The sequence below is a fragment of the Chelonia mydas genome, chromosome 14 (assembly GCF_015237465.2).
Source record: "Chelonia mydas isolate rCheMyd1 chromosome 14, rCheMyd1.pri.v2, whole genome shotgun sequence".
NCBI classification, from domain to species: domain Eukaryota; kingdom Metazoa; phylum Chordata; order Testudines; family Cheloniidae; genus Chelonia; species Chelonia mydas.
Window position 1 is genome coordinate 13,139,473 of NC_051254.2, and position 21,380 is coordinate 13,160,852.

Here is a 21,380-nt window from a genome sequence, read left to right on the forward strand (position 1 = left end):
GGCAATGAATTACCTGAGGCAGTGCTTGCATGACTGTGTCCAGCAGGGCTCGCATCCCTACAGCCATCTTCAGTAACTTTAACACTGCAGAAAATGATAGGTTCATAACATTACTGCTGCAGCATTACTGTGGAGACACAGATTTTTAGAGAGAGGAAGATCCCTCAAGCATGAAATCACGTCACATGCTCTCCATTAGCAACTAAAGCTCAAGGCCTCGTTATAGAGCTCTAGATTGTCCAGATGCTTGTTAGGATCCTGTGACTAGCAGCATCGGGTGCCTTGAGGCTTCGGGAAAGAATCACCATTCTCTCGCTCTCTCTGAATTGGGTAATGTTGACACAATGCTAGGAATGTAAGAATGACCTTTTCTCCTGACAGTCTCTTCTGCTGAGGGAAGTAAACAGTTTTAGAAAGGTCAAGATACTACCAGATGTACATTCCTTTAGAATTCTGCTTACAGCTAAACAAATAGGAAGCCAAATTCATCCCTATTGTCTTCAGTGGGGCCTATACCAGGGATGAAATTTGGCCCGTTAGGGTTTTCTCCTATTTGGGTCTTGAATCCAGTACTAAATATACAACCCTGAAAATATCCTTCTGAGTTACCATCCCTGGATCTCTTTTTCCTTCCTCTTGGTTTGGACTAACTACCTTCTGAGTTCCGCGGCTGCCTACCTTCATGTTTGATTTACGCAGGCATTGCTTTGCATGCCCTTGTCTGTAAGATTGAGTTTCCAGGTGGAAATTGCATATGCTTTTCCTTTTGAAATGTACCTAATGTGACAGACGTTTCCCTTTCTTCTGAGGCTTCCTTTCTGGCTTCAACTACATTTCATCTATTTCCATTCTTTCTTTGTTCCAATTAGAATAAATAATAATAATGATAATAACTTGGCATGACAATAATGAAGCTCTCAAAGCACTTTACAAACTTTGGAGCCTGATTTCCAAAGGTGTTGAGCAGGGCCGTCCCTAGATATTGTGGTGCCCTACACAGCCCTCCTGGCTCCAGCCCTCTCTGCTCTGCTCCGCTCCCCAGCTCGTCTGGTGAGTGTGGGGCACGCCCGACCCCTGCTGCAGTCCCCTGGGACGTAGCTCAGGGGAAGGGGTGGAGTGGGGGCGGGGCTGGGGCGGAGCAGGGTTGGGGGCTTTGGGAAGAGGTGGAGAGGGGGCAGCTTTCCTGGCTGGCTCAGCTGGCCCGGGGATGGGGCTGGCTGCTGGAGCAGCACGCAGCCGTGTAGTTTGCGTATGGGTAAGGACGGCCCTGGTGTTGAGCACTTGCAGCTTACACTGACATCAGTTGGGGCTCCTGGTGTTCAGCTCTTCTGAAAATTAGACCCTAACTAAGTAAGCCTCAGAGATGCAGTAGGTATTACCATCATCATCATCGCTAGGGTACATCTGGATACAAAGCAAAGTAGACACGTTGTCTCACACAATACCAAGAGGTCACGTGAAAAGGGAAATGAAATTTATTAACCATCTTGGGGTTTCTTTTTAAATCAATTGCCAACTCTCTAGCTTATGGCTGTGTTGCGCCCTGAAACCCCTATCTAGTTTCCAGATCCTTGAGACATACTTGATTTCACGAGCATGCCAAAGTTTGCTTTTCCAGGTTCACCCATCAATGAAATTCACAGTGGATTCTCTTTTCTAAGAAGATCTAGATCTGCAAGTGCTCTTAAGAAATGCATGGCCAGTTGGCTCAGCTCCTTGGCTCTTCTGCGATGTTTCCCCTTCTTTTGTTCTCTTATTTGTTTACAGTTTGTGGATGCCAGAACAAAGTGCACTAAGGAGGGCATGTGGCATGCAGTGGTTTCCCAGTCATGTCCTGGACAGAACTGCTCACTGCACCTCAAATAAAAATGATTTTCACATTGGCTCCGTCTTACCTCGAGCAATCCTTAGCACCCTCATTATCCGGATAATGGTGGGGTTAATGGGCAATGACGCATTCACCTCAATCTCTTCCAAAGTGATACCCATGATAGACAGCAGCACTATTGCCAGGTCTAATTGGTTCCATCTGAAGACAACACAAAATCACATCTACTGAAGTATTTGCAGTGTGCGTTGGTTTGTTTTAAACAAATTCCAGTCATGTCAGTGGTGCTAACGCTCACAGACACAAACTTTTGAAACTTTTTTGAGGGGAGTTGCACAAAAACCATTATTTTTAGATTATGGAGTCAGCCAACGCCAAAGAAAATATAAAACCATGACTGGGCTTATACCCGATGATTCAGACATTAGGCCAAATCCTACAAACTTTATTCAGCCTTTTGTTTGGCAAGGCTCTCACTGAACTCAACAGGAGTTGTGTCCAAGTAAGAACTGCAGGCTTTGATCCAATGTCCAGTCACTGTAACACAGTCACATTGGGCAGAAGGAAACATACCAAGATTATATCACGGTGAAAGGCCCTCTAGAAAGTCTTGAGTTAGATAGATAGGATGAGCACAACAGAGATGTCAGACTAGCTAGAAGTTGGGGAGGAATGATTTTCTCTAGGGAAGAAGTCTGGCATGAATCCAATGCTCTTGACATTTGACTTGAGGAAGATGAAAAATGCGAGGTCAGAGGTTTGAAGGGGGCCAATATTAAATGTATAAATATCTTAACTCAGTTACAGCTCATCCTAAGCCAACAGAGGCCAATGTCTGCAGTTCCTCCTGGTCTGTTGATCTCACCAGGACAACTCTATCCAGTCCACAGTGGGAAGAAAGATCAGACTTGCCAGCTGTCTGGTAAGGCGAGAATTCATTTCATGATATAACAAGAACTCAGGGTTAGATTTAGACCCTATGCAACTCCTAAGGAAGTCTCAAGGCCAAATTCACTAGTGACGTAAGTTACACATCAGGCGCAAGAATGTCAGCAAGAGGCATATAAAGCAGTAGCTTGCCCTGATTTGCATCACCCCTGAATTTGGCCCATTATCTATTGAGTCCCTGCTGCTGTCACAGACGTGCAGGATTTAAGCTTTGTTACCTGTCTTGAAAGAACCGGCGAAACCCAAAGGCAATCAGCTTGAAAACAGATTCCAAGACAAAGATGACAGTGAAGATGTAATTGCAAATCTTCAGTGCTTCATCAAGAACCTGGAACATGGATACAAAGCTGAGGTTAGTTGCTGACTTGGCTGGACAGTTTTGCTGCCATCCTGTTTTCACCAGAATTATGCATTTAATAAAAAATAACTGATGACTGACGAAGGAGAGGGGATCAGGGTTATGGCCCCTCTTTCTCTCTGCTCCCTTCAGTCCCAGGAGGAACTAGTAAGGAGAAGTCCCTGCATTTAAGTGAGTGCAGAGACTGCAATTGTGCACAGCCCCTGCACAATTCACCCCTGTGCAGAGGGCCTGCACAAAGCCTATGCACTACTCAGGTCCCTCTTGAGACTGCTCGACGCTGGGAACAATGCCGTCTGTAGTCTGCAAAACACTTAAGGACCATTTAGATGAGAGTGATTCACCAAGGAACTGTTGCATCCGTGGGCCTAAGTGGTGCAAAGGCCTTGTGCGCTAGCGCTCTGCATGTTCAAGGCCAGGGGAAGGCACTTTGCACCATACCTGCCCTCGTGCACCAGTGTGAGAGCCGCAGTCTGGCCCTAGGTTTGTACAAATCCTGGCACAAGCAACAGGAAATTAGCCTCATGGCTAGTGCCTCACCTTGCGCTCACAGCAAGGCACAAGATAGGGATAAAACATCAGACAATATCGAATTCCCGAGTTCTTTCCCCTTGCTTGTGTCACAACCTTGCCACTAATGATAGTCATCACTGCCAGCAGGGCACTTATTACACAGGTGATTGCTAACTAATGGTGGAAGTGGTTTTATTCCAAAGGTCATACTGGTAAAAGAGGGCAGCGGTAATAGCATCTTAGATTTCCTTTGTAAGCAATGTGCATCATTTTTCTCGTTGCTGAAAGGTGTGACAGCAATAGCTGGGTATGGGCCATTGGGAGGTGATGTGGGGGAGGGTAATATTACACAGATCCCGAGCTAGGGCGTGAAAGATTGTGTCATTAAAGTTCGGTGAGAAAGCTGCTAGTGAGGTCATGGCATCCCGTGGTTTATTGCTAAGTAATTCAAGAGGTGATGATAGAATTGAATGTGTTTCCAAGGGGTATGTAAGGCCAGGTGGGTCATGGCAGTTCCTTTTAAAGGATCATCAGACGTTTCACAAGCTAATGCCATGATTGCGAGCCATCGCTGGGCAGGAAAGGGATGATGGGGAAAGAGCAAGGCCCTTTCTCCCACATTTTGCCCCTGTACCAGGGCTGAGCACTGCCATAGTTCCATTGTCCTGTGATTCTATGGTGCTGTGGCTTTCAGTGCTGCAATCCTCCGCAGTCTAACTGGCCAAAAAGGATTGTCCAAGTCCAGCACCATTGCTGGTCCCACGCTCTCATGTGAAGCAGAGCTAGCTCCGTGGTGACAGAGAGCGCACCTGCTCCAAAGGCAGCAGCTGCGCTCCCCAGGAGGCACTGCGTCTACCAAGAGCTTCTCATGCATCTCAGTCAGATTGTGGCTTCATGGCACAATTTACCCCAAATATCGATCAAGAGAAATCACTTCACCTGTCACTGAAATGCAGCCACATCTGGGGAAGAAAGCCACAGCTATTAAATAGCTTACTGCAACACTGCAGAAGAGTTTAACTCTGCCCAGCCAAAACTGCACTGGTAGAATGTAATTAGCCAATGCAGAATTTGACCAATAGTTGTTCAAACTGTGTATGCCTCTATCTGTACTGCAGCATTGCTTGTAAAGTGGCCATTACTCAGCAGCAATATGTACTGGATTTTGACTGGTGTCCTGATGACAAAAGTCCTTTCCCATCCATATCCCATTACCAATCCCGTTCACCATCCTGGTGAATTATGATGTTGGATATAAAGCTCTTAAGCACATTTATCTGTCTAAACATCTCCAGGATAATAATCAAACTCCAGATTGGATTTAGCCACCTGTGCCCTGATTCAGCAAAGTACGTAAGCACATGCATGACTTTAATCAGGCAGGTAATCCCATTCACCTCCGTGTGACTATTCTCATTCTTACATTATTATGTACATGTAGGACATTGGGGTCTTAGATAAAGAATTTTACTTTCCTTAAGGGAAAAATATGAATGTTTTTATAATACAAGTAAAAATGTTGCTGTGAAATGACTTTAATAAGCACAGGCCCTAGAGTAATTCTAATACAAGCTTCTTAGCTAATGACTGATTTAATCAGAAAGTGACTGAATCTCATAATGTGCTTCCCAGTGTATTTAAAGGTGACCTGCAAAGGAAAAAGACATTGGGCTTGTGCCCTTTTACTCTTTGGCTAGCTTATGATGGATGGATGGATGGAAGGATGGAGTGTGTGTGTGTGTGCGCGTGTGTGCGCGTCTTTTTTCCCCTTTACTTGTTATTTACATTAGTCATGCAGGTCCTGTCTAGCCTCAAAGAATATTTCACCCTTATTGTGATTTGCATGTATTCATTTTGAAAGGAGCTAATAAAAAGAATTACAATTTATACAGCAGTGGCAGCCATTTCCATCTCTTTCTTCGGCACAAGGCAGTCATCTTCCCAGTACAGGTTGTTCTTATTATCATCGGAACAGGCCCAAGATACAGGAGCCTGGCACACTTAATTGATTAAGAGTCTGATTTTCAGAAATGCAGGGTAGCCATAACTCCAACTGAAGGCAATGGTATTCAGTACCTTTGAAAATCAGGCCCTACATGTATCTGCTTGCTGAATGTACTGGGTAGGCACTGAGGCAAATCTCCCATTGGCCATGTCTCCATGAGGAAAGGTGCATTTTTAATAAGTGTTAGATAAGGTGTTAAAATCCTAGCATAGGCAAGGTGGTTGTAGTTATAACGTGTATGTTCAAATATACCTCTTTTCTAGTGTAGACATGAGCAGCGGGAGATTTGCATGGGTAAAGATTTCAGGAATTGACCCAGAAAGATTACAGTCTTCTTACTAACTGTTACCATAGAAACACTTAGTCAAAGAGAAGATTTCAAGAAAAAAAAATCACTGGCAACTGGCTAGAGGAATTTTCATCCCAACTTTTACTGCTATGGTAGGTGTTTTGTTTTGTTTGGTTTTTTTAATGTTCTTAGAGTATTTATAAAGGGTGGATAAGAGATGGGGAAGCTGAGGTACAGAGGGAAGTTACCTCATCAGCTCAAGTAACAATAGCAGGGAAGCATGGGCTAGAGGCACCCTTCTGGGACCCTGGGCACATACTCAAGCATCTGGCCCAGGCCGCCACAGCTTTACTGCTATTTGATACCTGCGCTAGTTTTGATCTGTGTTTACGTGTGTTGCAGTCACACCACCGGATGGTTGTAGAGACCTACCCTATGTGACTAGTTAAGGACTCAAGCAGTAAAACTGGGAACAGAGGCCAGAACTTCCAACTCCCACTCCTCTGCTCCCATCACATTGCCTCACTGGCTAAGGCATGCAATGCTGATCATGCAAAACCATCACCCAATAGATGAAGTTCTGTAAAACTAAACCAGCCCTGGTTCTGCCCATCTCTAGCATTCAGTGAAAGCTGAGACCATTTCTTTTCCCCATTCCATCACTGGCTATTGCCAGCTGCCTTGTCTCCCGGTACCTTCGGCTGCTGGTAGTGCTCCATGGCCATGGTGATCACATTGAGGCCGATCACTCCAGTGATGAACAAATCCAGGTAATGGCTCGTGCACATCTGGTGGATCAGGAGCCGGAAGCGAGAGTAATCGGAATAGTAGGGTTTACACTGTGCTTCTGAAATGGGGGGCGGGAAGAGTGGAGAGGCAGATCAGCTCATTACTCTGTGTCTCTTAAACATGAGTTCACCTTCCCTTTGCAAACTCCAAAATTGAGGCTTTCCACATTGATCACAATAAGGCTTTGGGTTTTGTTCCTGGGTGGTATGTTACCAGCCTTAATATGTAGCAAGGCTACCAACAACATGGATCCATTTAAACATCTTTAATGTAACATGCACAATACTCAGCCTTTTAGTATTAGAGATGAGGTGAGTACAGCTGGGACTATTGTGGGCTCCAGGAACTCTTTCATTGTAAAGAAATTAAAAAGCCCTACTTTTTTTTAACTTAATGTGGAAACAAAAACAATAAATAGACAAAAACAGCAGCCGAAGAGCCCGTTCAATAATCAAATACTGCACAAAATTGGTATTGACAATGGCTTTGAGAACACAGGCCCTTCATTTATTGGTCTTATTTGAAGAGACAGCAATAAACTCATCTCATCTCCTTCGCAGTGAATTATGGGGTTAGACAAAATTTGACACTTCAGCTGTCAGAACTCTGAAAAACATTGAATAAATACTGTGGAAAACTGATCAGTCTACTTTAATGTCTAGAAAAATAATTCTCCATTTATATACAATTACCGAATTGTAGATTTCACTGTTAGATTTACTTCCATACTCTGTTGCACTGGGAATGACACATGCTTTTCAGACCCTAAATGTTCCAGGAGATAAACTAATTTACTCACCTAATCTCTAATGAGGAAATGCCAAGGCTGAGTATATAATTCAGCACAATTTTCAAGGAGGCATTATAAGGCAGATTGAAGTGGAAAGGACTGTCTTGAATACGTCAGTGTATAATATTATTCTCATAATTAGATAATCAACTGGTTATAAAAATTATTGAGTCGAGAGAATTACATGGCTTGAGATTTAGCACTGCTGAACAAATGCGGGGTTTGATACATTACTCCAAATAGAAATTTGGGCACAATGAAGCCATGAACTATAGGTATCAGTTACCCCGAGGGAAAACTAATTTAAAGTTTTGCTGGGGATATAATTTGGTGTGTAAATAGCCAATGATTCTGCAACCAAAGCCACAGGTTTATCACCACTGTATGCTCATTGCTTCATGACATGGGTTCCTAAAAAATCACAGAATTTTTGTTTTTTCACTGAGACAGACTTTTCCCCTAAAGCTTAAGAACCAGAGACAAACCATTTAGCAGCTTATATGGTAAGGGTTTGGAACTCCCAAAATTCTGCTCAAGTGTCATAAAATAAAAGGCAGTATTAATATTCACTTTTGGATGTGCAATATGCGGAAGGTGATCTGTACTGGAGGGCAAAAGCATAACAGCAGTGAAAAGGTCTATAAAATACATTTTAATGCTGAATCTATTGAGCACTTAACAAAAGCCAAACCGGTGGCTTTGCTGACTCACACGACTTTTTGTCAGGGATCTCAAATCCCTGCATAAATCTCCATAAAGCCACGATATCTTGATCACATTATGCTAAATTATGAGTAAGAAATTAACTAAAATGTTTGAATACAATTAAGTTAGCAATAGGGCCTAGTTATGAACCAGGTTATAATTGCAAAAAGAAACACCATCATAATTTGATCACTGATTTCTTTTAGGTTTCTGCATAATTCAGATTCAAAAAAGGAAAATGTCAACATTTCTGCCTCTTCTTGCAGTGGATTTACATATGAATAATTATACTGGAATTCAAATGTTTTAGCTTTGATTGGCAGGTCATTCCAAATCCCACAGAATAGCACTGCAGCTCTTAGAATATAGCAGGGATTTACAGAGAGGTTGTAAAATGTTACTTGTGCAGAGATCCTGCATCTGGACTAGTAACAGCATGGTCTTATAAACAGGGTTGCCAAACCTTCCCCAAAATATTCCCTTTTTTTAACCTTTCAGTGAGTATGGCCCTGGACTTTGCAATGTCAAATGCTTTTCCTGATTGAATTTGAAAGTCAGTGTCACTGACACATCTGGAACACTACTAATTTACAGACTGTAAATATTTTATCCCCCGCCTGTAAGGTTATTAATAGGCGTTTTCTCAACCCGGTTTATAAATCATACTACCACTTGCTTTCCCTTTCTCAACATGCTGGTCATGCATATTAGCGGAACACAGATATTACCTTGAAATGAACCACAAACAAATATACCATGCTGCCTGTGGGCTACAAATTAATAGCTACTGTACTGAGGTAGGCAGGGAACTTTTTGAACATAGCAGTTGCTTCTTTATGTCATCAGCAAGAAAAGCCATATTTAAGATGGTTTGCACAGATTGGCACTCTCCAGGTGTAAATTCCATGCCCCCTATCAAACAGCAGTATACATATTTATTGCAGAAAAAAAAAATCTAAACAATACCAACATCTTGGGAAATACAGACATCTGTTAAGCTCCAGGTGGTGAATCTCACAACTAACACAACACCACATTACTGTACTGTTACAATACACTGTGTCAAGAACAACAAGAGCTCCAGATTAGTCTAGGTTATTACTGGAAAGGTTAGATCACTTCCTGACACACAGAGAATTAAAGAAAAAGAAAAAAAAATGGCAGAATAAGACTGCAAGAGGATGCGAGATGCAGCAAAAGCCCACGACAAATCTGGCAGGTAAACAGGTTCTAAATCAAGCTGCTTTGCTGTGGCTGGGTGAAAAGTGGGATAGGAGAAGGAATGAACTCTAATATTTAGATACAATTAAATTGGAAAGATCAGCTAACACAATGAAGGTCGGGCAATCTACTCATAAGTCTCATTTCCCTACTAATCCTGGGAAATGATGCTCTAGCCTGATGGGCAGCTGAGTCCATTGTCACAGCTGCCCAACATTATGGGTACTTGTTTTTAGTTGGTCATGTCCAGTGGCCCTCATCCAAACAGCTTCCTGAAGAGAGGTCCTATGATGATATATGCGCCATGCAGTGGGGTCGTTATTACAAAGGATTGCCTTAACAAGTGCCAGGAAGTGGAACCGATGAGTCTAATGGGGGTCGGTTCCCTCATAATCTTGGATATTAGTTAAACCGTGCTTGTAACAAGTAACTATTAAAGTGTGGCTTCCCTCTGGAAAGTGACTCCATAATTCACTGATTCTTACTATCAGTGACTCACTTGCTCCGTGTATGAATAAAAGTGATTTTTCTAACTGCCAGTATCGTAACTGAAAGTCAAGCTCCATTCTTTCTGGCTTGCATAGCTCCAACAATTAAGACTGTGTGCTTGGAATTCAGCAAACGCTACTGTTGAGGATGCTGGAGCCAGAAGAGAATCCAGCTCCCTTTCTAATAGCTGTGTTCACTCAATAGGGCTAGTGGGAATAGAACACAGCAAGAGACCAGGTTGGACTCTGAATTCATCCCTGAAGAGTAGGAAGTTGCCATTTTTCCATAGTCGCTTTTCAGAGTAGAACAGTGCTGAACTGCACCACCAGTGGAAACTGGAATTCACAAGAGTGGTATAGTTCCATGAAGGAATGCATTTCTTTGTAAAGGTCTACATTTATTTTGGGGATATAAGCAGGAAAACAATGAACTTTGAACACATTAAGCAGCTGGATTTACAAACTGTACTGAGAGAATTAGGTTTAAAATGTTTTGCACTGAAGGAACTTCTACATTTAAACACATTGTTTTATTCAGCTTTTATCACATCAAGTGGCATTTTTAAAGCAAAATGGAAATGATAAATTATTCCCACTGAGAAGTTTCCAGCTGTGATAGATCCAAAATAATAACAGTAATCTCCACTACACACCAGTAAACAGCACAGACACACAGTACTCCATCTCATCTTCACATAAAGATAAAGGAAGCCTTTTGTAAAATACAAAGACATATGGAAGTTCTGGGTCCTCAGCTTAGGATTTCTCATCATGCTACAGAAGGTTTGACTGGTACAACATCAATATTGATTCCCTAGCATCACACAACGATTCTGAAAGAGAACTTTCTATTCTTTCACTTTGATGACTGAAGACCAGCACAAGCACATTCAATAATACTGGTTCCAATAAAAGACAACAAAGGAAATACAAAAGCACAGATCTGACAATCACACAGTTTTAAAGGTAAACTATACGTTTCTTTCTGAGTCTGCATTGGATAATGGCCAGTTTTGGAATGAGATCAAAGCATTAAACAAAACAAAATAAAACAAAAAAAACCAAACAAAATGCTAGATGAAGCTCTTGTCGACCGGAAGAGGTCTTATGTGGTGAAGATGCTCACAACCAAATTAAAAAACAAACAAAAAAACAAAAATAAAAAACCTAGGGCCTGCTTCTTCAATCCTTCCCCAGGCACTGATGTCTGATTAAGGGGTGGAGGATTGGACTCCTAGCAATAACAGAAAGGATGAAGGCAAGGAAATTAAAACACAAGGAGTGGCAATGGTGAGGAGATTCAGGTTCATTAAAGCATGTTGGGTCATTTTCAGGCAGGACTTTATAAGAAGATCAGGATGCTCCTTTTGCCTGAGTTATTTCTCACCAATGAACGAGCAACATTGATTTTCCATCGGAGTTTTGCCTGACTGAGAACAGCAGGATCAGGGCTCATTGTCTCAAACGGGGCTGTCCTTTCACTGGAACGGTTTTATGGACACGTAATTTTCCTTGAATGCACTTACGCATTTATTTCAATATTAACAAACCTTTAATTATTCAGACTAAAATTCTCAACAATTCATGATTTTAAAAAAGAACTACTGCTCAGATCAAAGCTGCTGCTTCTTAAAAAAAACTAAAAACAAAAATAAAACCAGAGAAAAGATCTGTAGCCTGAAGCACCTTCTGGTGAGTAATGAATGAAAGGAGGAGAAGTGAGTTAAGTAGATAGGAGAGGGTGAGATTAGATTCTCAGCAAGTCTAATTGAAGTTCGCCCGTCTTCTTCAGGACTCTGAAGTTTGTTTCACCTGACTTACAAGATCTGATGTACTACGGCTTGTAGCAACTAATGAAACTTAAACATTCTTTCTGCAGACAGGGCTGTGGTGTGAATCGAACTGGTTAGAAATCAAGAAAATGTTTTTTCCCAATTGAAATCTGAAAATTTGGTTAAAAATCATTACAATTTGAAAAGTTTCCACTAGCTCTAGTAGGGAAATAACAGTGAGAATAAAAGGTTTCAGAGTAGCAGCCGTGTTAGTCTGTATTCGCAAAAAGAAAAGGAGTACTTGTGGCACCTTAGAGACTAATCAATTTATTTGAGCATAAGCTTTCGTGAGCTACAGCTCACTTCTGCTAACCTCATATTTCCTTCCCCAGCTCATCAGGGGTTAACGGCTAACCTTCCATTGACTCAGGATCCCATTAGCATAGAAATAAGGCCATTCAGTGGGGCCCGTAGCCAAAACCCAGAATTCAGTGAGTGACCTCCCTACAACTTACTTCATACAGCTGTGCTCTGCCAGATGGGGGAAGGTCCTTGAGACCCACAACAGAGAATTTGTCCATATATGGCACATGTACACCTCCCCAAAGTGTTCAAGGTATCTGCACAGAGCTCTCAGCTGGTGTGAAGGAACTTGTGCCCTACCCAAGGCTGTTATCTTCTCTACTGGTCCCTCATTGAGCTGGATCCAGTAAACTGGGGACTTCCTGTGGCTGCAAGTTTGACAGCATGGAGAATGAAATCTACCCCTGATTTAGATTTCCCACTTCCAGATTTAGGTCTATGCACTACCTTTATGCACAGGGGCTGGGTTTCACTCAGGTTAGCTGGTTTTCTCTTACTGGAATACTAGGAATGCAACAAGGTAGTTCTGGAAAAATACCCTACTCTAGCTAGGTCATTTGGCTTCCAGAGATACCGCTGCGGAATGTTCAGAATCTCCTAATGGTTTATGGTTAGAAAGTGAGTGTGGACAACACAGGACCCATTTCAAAATCCAGTCACTAGTCTCAAAAACAAAAACAAAAAGTCCGACAATGTTTGGATGAGGACCGGAAAAATGATTTTAAAAAACAAACAGAAAAAAAAAAACCCTGATAAAAGGTGTAAATTAAGATTTGCAAGTGCCTGGCCTGAGTCAAGTCTGCAGACCTGCCACTTAAAAATGATATGCCTGAGCCATGAAGTAAGCAAACAAGACTTCCACCACACGCACAGTTTAGTGGGATGCCTCACAGCAGCACTGGCCAGCCGTTAGTTACACAGCACTGCCATTCACGTGAGACGAGACGTTAAGATTTCCCAGTACCTTGCACTGCACTGGCTGAGCTCTCCATTATTACATCATCCAGCATTAGATCTAAAAGAATGAAACGACATTAATCATCTGGCAGGACGCGCGGCAAGAGTTTCATTCCCCTTCAACCGTTTCTACAGTTCTCCCGTCAACTAGACAGGTCTGTAATGGCTGTAGCCCGAAAAGTTCTAATAATGTTCTCTCCTAGATATCTTTTATGGTGAGTGGAATCTGCTATCCCTGCCCCTTCTGATACAGTGGGGTAAAACTAAGGGCCAGATGCTCCTCCCACTTACGCCAGTGCTACTGCAATGGACTCCATGAGGTTGCAGCGTTTAACTGACAGAACTTTGTCCCCTTAAAAATTTAGGGCCAATTCACCCCCGCATAAGACCTATATACCAGTTAGTTCGTCCTCAAGACAGGGTTTGAGTAGGATTTACGCAAAAGCCTTGGCAGAGGATGAATTTCACCCTAGCAGAGGAATAGCACAATATGCTGCTTGCAATCCTGCATACTACACAACTAGGTTCTGCATCTGTCATGTAAGCACTGTATTGGTATGCCCACATGTTTCTCTTTTTCAGATGCAGCAGTTTGTCCTGATATAGGAATAGACTAGCATTTAAAAAAACCGACCATGCAGTCAGTTAAACTAATTCCAACTATTAGCTACAACAAAAAAATCAGTGACAAGGCCAGCTTCGGCATAAAGGAAACCCCAATGACTGCAATGGAATTGCTATCGTGGATCTGAGGGTAGAAGTGAGCCCCTTATAACAAAATGGCATACCAGTTACAACTACAGATGGAAAAGCAAAGCAATGACACCTACTTGTCATTGAGAGCAAAACTGGACATATCCAGTCAAAACCAACATTTTCATTGAATGTGAACTGAGAAAAGCTTTGTTCTAAAGCTCTTTGGAAGGCTTCATGTCTTTCTTTTTTAAGGAAGTTTAGCACTCAGCAGTATTCTGTTCCTCGGTAGACGATCTGGCGATTGCCTCTTTAATTAGGCATTTTACAGAACTGAATGCAAATATCCACATCTCCAGGGATGCTTTGTGATTCCTTCCCAGACCAGCCTTATGTCTGATTCATCTTTTTTCTCCTAGCATTATAAATAAGGTCATTCATAATATCTATATATATTTATTCTAATGACCTTTAGAATGTTTTCATTCCAAAACCAAACTATACAAAAGGGACATTGGCATCCAGCGTGTAGCTGTATGTTCTAAAGAAGCAGCTGTCACTCAGCAATTGTGTATGGGAATTCAGACTACCCTAAAGCGCTTTCTATACATATTAATTGTTTGGAGGGAAAAAATCCTTTGATATATCAGCTGTATCCCATTTAACTGAGACTGACTGATAAGATCCACAGCTATGAGCTTTATTTATTGCGTCCACACTGGGTGAAGAGCCACACAGTACTGGTTACATCTCCCAAAGTTCACTGGGCTCATTGTAACACCCAGAAAGGAACTGGTCACAGTCTCTTCTTTGCTTGATCCACAGTTCTGAGCAGGAATCTGGAGATGCTATAATGTACCCAGGATATTAGAATATTCCTTCTTTAGGGCCAGATCCTGCAGTGCAAGCAATAGGGTGCTGTGCAGTTGCAGAGCTCTGGCCATGCCATTCTCACTGCAGGATCAGGGCGTTAAGCCCTGATTCGGAAAAGCACCATATTTGAGACAACACATATGCATTGTGCTTAGCTACCATAGAAATCAATGGGACTTAAGCACATGCTTAAGAGCCATGCTGCAAAGGGATGGACTTAAGCATGTGCTTAAGTGCTTTCTGAATGGGAGCCTTAGTTAGCGATATTTGTGCAGCAGTAGTATAACTAAGCTCATCGCAACTTTATTAACCTTTCAGAGTTAACATGACCAGCTTTCAGACTGCTAGCACAAGCTCCTGATCAGAGACAGACTCTTAAACGTCACTGACGTGCGTCGAAGATAGAAAATGAAATGTGAAAGAAGTGGAGACAAGTAGTAAGGAGACAGAACGGGAGAGAGTAACAAGAGAGAGATACCATGAAGAGATGGGCACTTGAAAAAAATGCAACTAGAACAGAAAGCATGCAAGATGGAGAAGAGTACCTCTGGCCTTTGACCTCTGACCTGAATGTTATTTCCTGCTTTTTCAACCAAACCAAAACTGAAGTAAAAAGAAAAAGGTCAGGTTTTTAGATTTTTGACAGAGTGTGTAGGTCTAGCATCCTTCCATCACGCTAACAGAATTTTTAAAGCTACATTATTCTAAGAGGGCCACAAGTTTGTGTCAAGCTTTATCGTTCAATTTATCTCACATCAATGACAGTTCATCTGGTTAATTTGTCTTATTGAATTCTTTTTCAATCTGTATTTCTCAAGCAAACTCATTGATATGTATCTATAGGGTGTTTTTTAAAAGCATTTCTAGAATAAGATGGCTTCATTATTTTATTACATCCTTGAATAGCCCTAGAGCTACTTTGCCAACAAATAAACCTGCCTGATAAATGAGACAGGTAATGTTGCTGTGGCATTACAAGGCTGTAATAAACCAAATAGTGAATCCAGTTATCAGCAACAGTGCTCAAGACTTGGAGGATTTATGGCCTAGTCTGACACTGCTGATCTTTACATTTGTCACTATTTGTGTACGCTGAGTTGTGCTATCCACGAAGCTCCAGGTTTGGGTTTTTGGGTTTTAAATAACCTTGTATGAAAAGGTCATTGCAAATCATGCAGGCATTGAAAGGTTTCCATGGCTTCCTGCTCAGCCTAACATGGCGCTGTTTCCTTCATGCAAATTTCATAGCTTGGACATGCTTTTTTTTGGAGGAGAATGATCATCAGATGCTAGGCAGGGGTTAGGGGATTGTGTCAAAGGTCAAGCAGGACTCAGAAAGATGTGGAAAGACTACCGACCAGCCATCTGTTTCTCCTTACTCCTTCTCTTTTTCTCCAGCCGGCGAAGTCTCTTCTCCTCCCGTCTCTTGGCTTCTTCCTCCTCCTGGTGCTGCCGACACTTGTGGAAATTCTCCACCACGACCCCCACGAACATGTTGAGGACGAAGAAGGCCACAATCAGCAGGAAGGAGATGAAGTAGAGGAGCATCCAAGGGTTATAGTTCATAACTGGCTACAGGATGGAGGGAGATTAGATGCCAGTTGAATTACAACAGGCAGAGTATGGAGCAAACTGAGGGTAGACAGATTCTTGCTAGTCAGGGTTGAGCTGGGATGTTAACGAAAGCAATGTGGAAGTTGCACATCTGGCTGCAGTTTGGGGGTTGGATGGGCCTGAGCTGCAGCCTGAGCCGCAACATCCACATGGCTATTTTTAGCACACTAGCTCGAGCCCCACTAGCGCAAGTCTGTCTATGGAGGCTGGGAGGCTTGCTTCCAGCTGCAGTGCAGTGTAGACATACCCTGAGGAGGTAGATGGAGCAGAACAGCAAGGCCCGCTTTCTCAAAAGCAGCTAGAGATGTTGAGTGCTCAACTTAAGACACCTTAAAGGTGACTTTCAGACGGCAGGTGCTCAGCAAAATCAGGCTCCTTTGAGGTGTCACGAGTTGGGTACCCAAAGTCACTTGAACACTGAAGAATCATGAATGGTCTGTTGTGCCAAAGAGTGAGGCAACAGAATCCTTTGCAACTATCCCAGGCCAGCAATAATAGTAATCTGTACATATACAAAGTAGCAGCTTTCTCCGGAGCTGCTCAAAGACTCTTCAGGCTCACAAAACCCCGCTCAGATAGGTAGTGTTCCCCATTTTACAGCTACGCAGGACATTTCTTTAAGCACCGTAAGTGGGTACAATGAGCTATTGACACTTACGTCATAGCATGGTTTTGTTGCAGCATATAACTAGTAGACATGGGTCCCAGTTGGAACCTTTCATCTGATCTCCGTCATGCTCCCGCCCTGGTTTGGATAAAATGGAACCCAGATCCAAACCACCCCCAAAGTTTCACTTTTGCAAGACGAACAACGTTTTGCAAAATGAAAACCAAACCATAGCCTCTTTGGCGGCTTCTCTCTACTAGGCGTTCATCTAGAAAACATACCTGCTGGTCGACTCCTACAGCATCGAGGCCATCATACATGATGTCCACCCACCCATCTTTGGAGGCCAGAACAAACAGAGACATCAGGGCCTAGAAAAGTAAGGGAAAAAGTTACGTTTAGTTGGAACCCAGCTAATTAGATGCTCTCTTTTACTTGTCACATTCAACTCTCCTTTGCCCTTCTCCATTTTGGGATTTGCATTTGTGCTACTATTTTACCTTGCCAATAACAGGAAACTTTTGATGTCCAAGGTTTCCTGGCAGCAAAAACCTGTCAATGTCAGACACCGGTCCAGCAAAGAGGGCTAATTCGAAAACCACAAAGTCAAACACAAAGGCAGCTTCATTTTCACCCTCCAGGTCTCCACTGCTCACTACTAATTAGGTCCTACCATGCTGCTAAAATAAGGATGTGCTCCATTGGCAGTTGTAAATGAATGGGATGTTGAGATGCACTGGGTACAGGATGTCCAGCCACATTAGTCAAGCCCTGCTGCTAGATGTATTTAGTTTATTATGCAGCAGTGAAGCAATTAAATACACCGTGAAGCTACTTGTGCTTGTCTTATTCCAAAAGGAAGTGTGTGAGTGCTTGGAAGCATTGCATTTGGGATTTACAAATGCAGGGTGGGTGTATATGAAGTGAATAGTGACTGTGGCTGCTTAGACCCCTGTAAGAAAATCCTATAAGTAATTATGCATAGATTTTTAAATCAAGGAGGTAAAGGAGCAAAGAAGCAGATTACCATTCCAGTAATACCTGGCCGAGATTATCAAAATTATACTTGTGCCGGACCCATTTGTAGCTGGCTTCTGCACAGTCTGATTTGTTTGTGATGTTCCTGGTATCCTCCCCTTGGCAGACAAAAAACTTCCCTTTGAAAAGCTGTAAAACAGAAGAATAAGAGGAGGGGTAAATCCACTTCATCTACCTGCACAGAATGGACAGCTCACTCAGGACCTGCTGTGCAGCCCACACAATCAAATCAAGTTAAAGATAAAAGCTTTGTTAGTGCATGGCACTCAAAGAGTGAAGCCTGGCATAACAACAGTGACAGTTTAGTTCAAAGGTACCTACTGAGAGAAAGCTTGAACGCCTCCTCTAACATAATTTAGGATACTGATCTTGAAGGTCTCCTTGCAGGGGGCTGGGTAGCTCTTAGGACTAGGACTATCCTCTACAGCCTTTTGCTTCTAGGGCACTGGGTTCAAATCCAGCCCAGGCTTGTAGGTGTTACCATCTGATGGCTGGTTAGTGATATATAAGAAATGGTGGTCTCAATCCAGTTGCCAGCAAAACGTCTTACAAGAGTGGCTAACAAAATTAGCCCTAATTCGTCCCTTTTGACCGTCTTTGTTGGCAGAGAAAAAGGAATGAATGTGCCAGAGAAATGGAAAACGCTCTTATTCACAAAGATCAAAGTGAGGAGTGGTGTGGGTGGAGCCTTGTTCTCCTGCTGGACCTGTGGGGTGGATCAATGAGACTTCTATTTCTAGGGCTGTTAACCCAGCAACTTTCAACGGCACTAAATCCCCTTGCATGAGAGCTGTTCTCCATCAATCATTAGACTGCACTTCAGGAAAGTCTCTGCAAATATTTTTATAACCAGAATTTAAGAATGAACTCATATTGCACCCTGAAGCCAGATCCTGATCTCCCTTACACTGGCATAAAACCATGGACTCCAGTGCGGTTACTCCTGATTTACACCTATGAGAGAAGCATCAGGTGCTTAATTCTAGACTTGTTGCATTCTGCAAAGCGGCACAGAAAATGGCAGTGCATGATTACTCTTTGGGACGTGGCAATTGATGGTGAAATCTGAGCGAGCGAGACATATCGGAAATCCTGTTCTACTGAGTGACAGTATCTTGTCTTGCGTCCCTGGGGCAGAGCATCCTTCTATTCAACATCTACTTTAGCCATAAAACTTTTAGATCTAGGACGGCTATAGCTCCCTTCAGGATCCCCATGTTCTGCCTACAATGGAGATAGCTTCTTCCAAATTAAACAGGAAGGGGAACATGGATTTTATTACATTGCCTATGAGTGTAATAGGTTCATGACTAGGGGTGTAATACTATTCAGATGGGCCCCATTACACAACCATAAACTGGAGAGGAACATACAAGGGTCTGATCTGCAAACACACTGAGCACTGGCTCACGCTTACTGGCAGCTCATGCTGAAGGTGCAGATTCTCAGCACTTCTGAAACTCGAAGGCCCAAAGTTTCAGAGTGACTCTGTCTTTTCTTCTTCCTACTCCTGGCAGTTAGATTAATGACTATCCACATGCCACCTTGGTGCATGCTTCAGTAATCTATGTAATACAATCAATAAATAGCAGGCATGCCAATACAATCCAGTGGGCAGGAGCCTAGACTGGGGCTTAGGAGACCTGCGTTCTATTCTAGGTTCTTTCACTTACCTCCTGTGTGACACTAGGCAAATCACAAACTCCCTGTGCTTGTGTTTCCTATTCTGTCTGGTCTATTCAGACTGTAATCTCTCTGGGGCAGGGACTGCCTTCCTGTTAACTCTAGAAGATTGAGTCTTACTATCTATCTCTATTTTATACTTACACGGGGAAAAAAACAGGCTAATACTGAGCAATCTAAGATTTGGTTTCTTTTATATAAATGATGGCCTTGCTTTTACAGTTATTCAGCATGCAGCACTCCCACTGACATCACTGGGAATTTTGCATGCTGAATGCAGGATCAGTTCTAATGTTTGTATGTAGTGCTGTAAATGTGTCAATGTGTAATTGTGACAACTGAATAGAAGACTGGGAGAGGCACTGGGGAAAGCGATCACAATTAGCAGAAAGGAAATTCAAACAGCTCAGTGTGACAGATTTTTTTCCCCGTTATAAACTCTTTTGGATCTGATTATTTTGTTTCATGGGATGTGCTTAGTTTTATGGTCCTGTTTAGGGCAATGGATTTGAAGTGTAATGGATGGATATTGCGCTGTACCTATACATCAATCTAGATGCACAAAATGTCATGAATGGGATGATTCTTCCCTTTTGTTCTGTCGGGTTTGAATGTTATATTTATTAGTTATTTAAAGTACATTCATTAATTCAAAATGTTACGGAAGCCCTCCTGTCCACACTGGGAGCTGGTTTCCAAGCCAGCTTTGACAGATCAAATAAACTTCACCTGGAAAAGGGGAAACTGTGCTGAAATATCCATCAAATAGAATCTCTTTCTTTTTCAGATGATTAGAAATTATTACAAGGAGATGGAAACTTTTCTCCAGTCTCTTCCCTTGGGCTCCTGCACTCCAAGGACTGGCGATGACGACAGCAGATTGTATCCAGATTGCCTGATGCTGCAGAAGGCTCAGAAATCAATATTTTCACCAACTTCTAACTATGTGAACCTTTCAGAACCCTGTACTGAGTCTACTGGGACAAGTTTTCCTTTCAGCTTAGAAGCCAGCGGATTCCCAGCTATGAAAGTTAGTTTCTATTTTCCGTGAGTTAAAGCTGGGGAAAAAAGGGGACATTGTCTCTCCAACTTTAACACCACAGACAGGAGACAGAATTGAATTGAATAGTTTCCTTGGACTGGGATTTCCTAGTGGGACATGTTAGGGATCTGATTATATTAACTATAGACCCAAATTCTGCTCTGGTTGGTCCTGGGGGAAGGACAACTGAGGTGTAGCTCAGTTCATGTTCTGCTACAGGAATTCTGCCAGCCAGAGCATAAGTCCTCATGGTGGGGATGGAGGGGACATGGTGAGGAGGACTCTTGGCTGACACTCTGAGCGGGAGCAGCATGCCCCCGCGGTCAGTGCTTGTTTTCAAGTATGTTTACCTCGCAAATTAAGTTGTACTCATAGTGCCAGTAAACCTGCACTAGCTTTAATCAAGTTAACACAGGTAACAAGAGCAATGAAGACGTGGCAGTCCAGACATCAGTACAAGCCCACTAGGAACTCTGGCTACATACTCAGGGTGCTAGCCCACATCAGGGTTCATGCAGCCACATCTTCACTGCTAGAGTTATCTGCTCTAGCTAAAGTTAGTGCGGGCATGGTCTACCCATGCTACAATTAATCTGTGGTGTAGATGTGTCCTTAGAGAGCAGTATTACTGTATTACTGGTCAGCTTGAAGGGGGTTAGACCCACCCACTAACCCACAGATCTCACCACCCCGACAGAACCAGGAAAAAGGTTGAAGTCATACCGCCATAATTTTTCATACTCATTGTAGTGCCCACTGGTACTAAGGTGCACGTGTGTGGAGTCTAGCCTACGATTCATTTGA

General features: G+C 42.7%; 1 protein-coding gene across 3 annotated transcripts in view; it reads right to left on the bottom strand.

Annotated features, from left to right (window-relative positions):
- Positions 1-21,380, bottom strand: part of CACNA1G (calcium voltage-gated channel subunit alpha1 G) — a 146,883-nt gene that overhangs the window by 21,751 nt on the left and 103,752 nt on the right. For all 3 annotated transcript variants that reach the window (XM_043528379.1, XM_043528378.1, XM_037914245.2), the window contains exons 22-28: positions 17,855-17,980; positions 17,095-17,184; positions 15,972-16,164; positions 6,637-6,788; positions 2,995-3,104; positions 1,896-2,029; positions 14-84 (exon numbers count right to left, since the gene is read on the bottom strand). In XM_043528379.1, the coding sequence (XP_043384314.1) occupies positions 14-84; positions 1,896-2,029; positions 2,995-3,104; positions 6,637-6,788; positions 15,972-16,164; positions 17,095-17,184; positions 17,855-17,980 (876 nt within the window). The remainder of the gene's footprint in view (positions 1-13; positions 85-1,895; positions 2,030-2,994; positions 3,105-6,636; positions 6,789-15,971; positions 16,165-17,094; positions 17,185-17,854; positions 17,981-21,380) is intronic.